The 6,000-nt window shown below is 45.5% G+C and overlaps 1 protein-coding gene across 4 annotated transcripts in view; it reads right to left on the reverse strand.

Moving 5' to 3' along the window:
* Positions 1 to 3,637, reverse strand: part of EIF2AK4 (eukaryotic translation initiation factor 2 alpha kinase 4) — a 109,460-nt gene extending 105,823 nt beyond the window's left edge. For all 4 annotated transcript variants that reach the window (XR_007152828.1, XM_047861810.1, XM_047861811.1 and 1 more), the window contains exon 1: positions 3,408 to 3,637. Coding sequence is in view for 3 of the 4 variants with exons in the window: in XM_047861810.1 (XP_047717766.1) it covers positions 3,408 to 3,551 (144 nt within the window). In the remaining variant the exon portion in view is untranslated. The remainder of the gene's footprint in view (positions 1 to 3,407) is intronic.
* Between the last annotated feature and the right edge of the window lie 2,363 nt (positions 3,638 to 6,000).

Consider the following 6,000-nt stretch of genomic DNA (forward strand, 5'->3'; position numbering starts at 1 on the left):
TAAAATAAACAAGGAACTTACCAAACTCAACACCCAAAGAACACATAATCCAGTGAAGAGATGAGCAAAACACATGAACAGACATTTTTCCAAGGAAGACATCCAGATGGCTAACAGACACATGAAAAGATGCTCAACATCAGTCAGGGAAATACAAATCAAAACCACAATGAGATACTACCTCCCACCTGTCAGAATGGCTAACATTAACAGCTCAGGAAACCACAGATGTTGGCAAGGATTTGGAGAAAGGGGAACCCCTTGCATTGCTGGTGGGAATGCAAACTGGTGCATCTGCACTGGAAAACAGTGTGGAGGTTCCTCAAAAAATTAAAAATAGAACCACCCTATGACCCAGCAATTGCACCACTAGGTATATATCCAAAGGATACAAATAGGTTGATTTGAAGGGGCACATGCACCCAATGTTTATAGCAGCACTACTGACAATAGCCAGATAATAGAAAGAGCCCAAATGTCCATAGACTGATGAACGGATAAAGAAGCCTGATAAGGCAGCCTGCTTGGGATTCTCTCCCTCTCTCTGGCCTCCCTCCTCTCAAAAATAAATAAAAACAAACAAACAAATAAATAAATAAATACAAAGTCATGAAAGAATTAAAAGAAGGAGTCCCTGGATGGCTCAATTAGTTAAGTGTCCGATTTCAGCTCAGGTCATGATCTAGCGGTTAGTGAGTTCAAGCCCCCCATCAGGCTCTCTCTCTCTCTCTTGGAGCCCACTTCTTATCCTCTTTCCCTCACTCTGCCTCCTCCCTCAAAAATGTTTTAAACATAAAATAGCTGACAAATGAATAAGAAAAAAAAAAAATACATGAGGTGCTTGGCTCGCTCAGTCAGGTGAGCGTGTGACTCTTGATCTCAGGGTTCTGAGTTCGAGCCTCACACCGGGCACAGAGACTACTAAAAAAATTAAAGTAAAATAAAATAAAATAGACAATACAGCAGGAAAAAAAAATGTTTCATCCGCCTACTGGCAAAGATGAAAAAGCCTGACGTTCACAATACTGGCAAAAAGTAGGAAAACAAGGACTCTCGTATACTATTGGGAGGCCCAAGGACAGAAGCAAGCTTTTGGGAGGAAACTTTGCAATGGACAGACATCAGATTATAAATAAACAGACCTTTGTTGACATGGAAAATAAACCAAAATAATTAATAATAAACATGTAACTCTAGAGTAAATTAAATTTTAATCTAGTAGTATCTGATCTTTAGTATATAATTTTTAGCGTTCACTCCCAAAATGTTTATAAATGATATACATATGCTCGTAAACTGCAATCTACATAATAACACATCCCCCCCAAAAGTTAAAGAAACCTGAAACTTATTCAGGTCAATAAATTCTGATCTGAATTTATTGGCAGCAAAATCGGCAGCAAATTGGCAGCCTGACATGATGAGGCTATTAAAAGCCTTTATTGATCCCAGTCAGTGTGAATAGCTGAACATTCACATTTCATTGTGTTTAATTCTGGACGCTGCCCCCCGCCAGCCCCCACACCAAGGTATGGAATGTGCACACAGGGACGTGAACACAAACACTTCTGAATTTTTAAAACTAACAAATCGCTAGTGTTTTTGAGAAAGGATTGTGGACCTGCGTAACCTCTCCCTGAAGACTGGCAAACAGCAGGTGATAATAAGTACTTGTTGAATGACTACACTTCTGCTTCTTGTTAATGGCCACCAGTTATTTGCCTGCAAGGCCTATGAAAGTATAGAGGCTATTCACCCTGGGCCAGGAGCCACAGACAGCTATCTGAATTCTTCTGCCAGCCTTTTATTGCTTTTGTTAATCTTCTTTCTTGTTACAAAGACCACCAACTGTAAATTCTGGGATTACTGATATCCCCACGTACAGCAGCACCTTTTCCTTTCATTTTTCTGCAGCCTTAGAACTTGATAATTAAGCGTGTATAAGTAAATAAAGTAGCTTGGAAGGGAAGTCTTACAGGCTTTGCCTGGAGTACAGCGGGTACACTTTGTAACTCCCATTTCGGCTGTTTAGTGGGCCTATGTCCTGATTCTCAGTGTTTAGAAAGAGAAGTTACCAGATCGCCAGAAAGTTATGTTTTTATTTTAGTATAAGGGGGATATTTACCTTTTTTGCTACTTCAGGTTAAAAAAAAAAAAACTCTTGAAATTTAAGCACTAGAAAAGTAAGGTCCCTGGGGTGCCTGGGTGGCTCAGTTGATTAAGCATCTGATTTCGGCTCAGGTCATGATCTCAGGGTTCGTGAGTCTGAGCCTACACCAGGCTTGCAGATGTCAGCAGAGCCTGCTTGGGATCCTCGGTCCCCCCCTCTCTACCCCTCTCCCATTCACACCTGTGCTCCAGGCACTCTCTCTTTCTCTCCCAAAAATAAGCAAACATTTAAAAAAGAAAAAAAGAAAAGTACGCTCTCTGAGGACCGGAGGTTTGATCTGTTTTGCCCTGGGCTGTTTCCCTGATGGCTGGAATAATACATATTTAATGAAGGAAGAAGCCCTTGGAGAGAGAGGGAGAAGGTTTGGCTCTGAAAGCTACAAAGAAGATCCTGTTTGTTGAGGAAATCCTGGATGGGTCCATAAGACAGATGTGAAATGCAGGAATTACAGGCAGATGAAGGAAGGTCCTGCTTGTTAAATGACAATCAATACTCAGAGATAATTCTCCAAAATTGGGGGAAAAACCATCAGGGTCAACGCGTATAATAAGCCTTTACTCCATGACAGAAAGGGAAATAATATTTTAAACCAAATGTCATTTAAAAGGTCTAACTCAGCGCACTCCTTTGCACTCTCCTTACCGCCAAGATGAATATATTCTATATACTCTCTGGTAAGTTCCTTCAAGGAAGTTCCTCCACCTCCGAAAACAGAGAGGACACCTGGGGAGTACAGTGGGGTATAACACGACTTATAGTTTTGAACACAAGGGAAGGTGAGACTTAAAGAGAATTCTGACTGGGGGGATCCGTAAGGTCTGTGAAAGTCGCCCAAAGCGTTCTCAGAACAAAGTTGCAATCATCTCTATGATACGCTGTTGTATCAAATTCAAGGGCTTGGGCGGGGGGAAGGGCAAGGCTGGAAGGAGGCAGAGATGTTACGGGGTGTCAGTGGAAATGAGAAGCAGTGTCAGGTAAGGGAGAGGAGTCCACCTGGAGCCAAGGCTGTGAAAGAATTCGGCCCAGGTGGGGGTTCCGGAGACCAGCCAAACGGCTGCGGGTGCAAGGACCAAAAGTAAGCGTGGGTGGAATCGGGAGAGACTGAACGACTGAAGAATCCCAAAAAGGGCCTGTGGCTCGGCCTCGGCAAGGCCGGGCCTGGCCTAGCCAGGGGAAGTCACAGAGAAAAGGCTGGGCCGCAACACGCCAGCACCGCCCGGGCCAGCCACGTTCCTACCGATCTGCACGCGTCCGGCCGCAGGTCCTGGAAGTCGGCGCCGTAGATGGCCTCCAGAGCCTGCAGCTCGTGCTCCTGCCGCTGCGGGTAGCTCTCCGGCGGTTCGTCCGGGCCGCGCCCGGGGCCCCCACGGCCCCCAGCCATGGCGACGCGGAGGCCCAGGCCGGGCAGCCGTGCGGTGGCGGTGGTGGGCCCGGGGCGGGCTCCGGAGCTGGGCTGGGCTCTCCAGACTGGCCGTGGGCGGGGTTCGGCGCCGGGGGCGGGGCAGTGGGAGGGGTTAGGCGCCGGGGGCGGGGCCCCGCCGGGGACAGGCCCTGGGGCGGAGCGAAGCTCCCCAAGATGCCTCCAGCAGTGGGAGGAGCTCAAGCAAGGGAGCCAGCGAACAATGGGCGGGATACGGCTTTGCACCAGTATATTGCGGGAGAACTAGAGCAAAGGAATCTGCAGGAACGTGAGAAGTTAAATCAGTGAGAATGAAATGATAAGGGCAAATATTTTCACGAAATAAGTCTCTTTAACAGAAATGCCTCGGGCTTCTTTACGTTAGCACAGGTAGTGACAAGAAACTCAAAAGGGCAGACTTTGATGAATTTTCAAGGCACTTAGGGTCTAACCTTGAACCTTCCCAGGAGACTACTAGGAGTAAAGATCGTGACCTCTACTTCCCGTCTCCCCAGCTTCGTGCCCCCAGAGTCAACCCCTTAACGATGGATTCAACATCCCGTGCATGTCCTGTCCTTACATTCCCATCTTTAAGAATCTCCGGTACCACCTTGCAATTTCAATTGAAAAATTCCTTTCCCTCAGGCATCTTCATGAGCTACGGTCCCCTGAAGAGAATTATGTCCGATGGCCAGTTTACTTAATGTGAACCTAGGAGGTCTTTCTGTTATATCCTGCCTCCAATCATATTTTTTCAAGTTTATAAAATAAACTACCTACCTAGACGTTGTCATGGCACTTCATTTTCAGTTACCTACTAATGCAGCGCGTCAATTAAGAATAATCATATTAGGGACACCTGAGTGGCTCAGTTGGTTGCGCTTCCAACTTCAACTCAGGTCATGGTCTCACGGTTCCTAGGTTCCAGACCCCCCTTTGGGCTCCTTGCCCCCCCCTTGGGAGGCCTGGAGCCTGCTTTGGATTCTGTGTCTCTTCCCCCACCCCCGCCCTTTCGGCCCCTCCCCCACTCGTGCTTTGTCTCTCTCAAAAATAAATACACATCTTTTAAAAAATTAAAAATGAGGGGCGCCTGGGTGGCGCAGTCGGTTAAGCGTCCGACTTCAGCCAGGTCACGATCTCGCCGTCCGTGAGTTCGAGCCCCGTGTCGGGCTCTGGGCTGATGGCTCGGAGCCTGGAGCCTGTTTCCGATTCTGTGTCTCCTTCTCTCTCTGCCCCTCCCCCGTTCATGCTCTGTCTCTCTCTGTCCCAAAAATAAATAAACGTTGAAAAAAAAAATTTAAAAAAAAATGAAAAATGAAAAACAATAATCATATTACTGGGGCACCTGGGTGGCTCAGCTGGTTAAGCGCTGGACTTTGGCTAAGGTCAGGATCTCATGGTTCCTGGATTCAAGCCCTTATCAGGCTCTGGGCTGATAGCTTAGAGCCCAGAGCCTGCTTGGGATTCTGTATCTTCTTCTCTCTCTGCCTCTCTCTCTCTCTCTCTCTCTCTCTCTCTCTCAAAAATGAATAAACATAAAAAAAAAAATAATCATATTACCTCAAGTTAGATTTCAGGTCTCAGGGACACTTCTTTATCTACCTTTCCTACCCCTGTACTGTTTGCTAAATAATGATTGCTTAAGTATCTTGCTGTCATTTATCACTCAATTCTGGCCCAGATAACACCCTTATCTGGCTCAGATAATGTGATAACACAAATGTAATCCTTCGACCCAAGGCTTCTTCAAACCATCTTTTCCTGGCTTTTTCAAACCATCTTTTCCTTCCTTCCCTTGGGATTCATCCCCCCCCCCCCCCCCCCCCCCCCCGCCCCAGTGTTGTCTAGGTAAATGGTGCCACCCTGCCCACTTTGGGCCAAGCCAACAAAGAGGGATTCTGCATTCCTTTTCTTTCAACTTTCACATCCAGGTAGTCCATTTCTGCAGTCTGTCCACTTCATTCCCTCCCATTACCACTAACTTAGTTCAAGCCACTATCACCTCTTCCTTGGATGACTTCAACAGCTCAAAAAACAGTCACTTTTTCATTCTTGCCCCACTTGACATTTTTTCCTATTGTATCCAGAGTAATGTTTCTAAATCACAAATATGATACCACTACAATCTTTATAATCCTTCAATTTCTCCATTGGTGTTTCATTTAAAAACTCTCAAATTATGAAAAATTTGAAACATATATCAAAGTAGAAGAAATATTATAATAAACCCTCCTGTACTCATCACCCAGCTCCAACAATGATAGATGTCTTGCCAGTCTTATTTCATTTGTCACCTTCCATTCCACCTCCCTGAGGATTGAATCTCAAAGAAAATCTCAAACATCATTTTTTTAAATAAATACTTAGGTATGTATCTCTAATATGCAAAGACTTTTTACAAACATAATGTCATCCTTACAGATTAAAAATG

Source organism: Prionailurus viverrinus, chromosome B3 (assembly GCF_022837055.1).
Source record: "Prionailurus viverrinus isolate Anna chromosome B3, UM_Priviv_1.0, whole genome shotgun sequence".
Classification (NCBI taxonomy): Eukaryota; Metazoa; Chordata; class Mammalia; order Carnivora; family Felidae; genus Prionailurus; species Prionailurus viverrinus.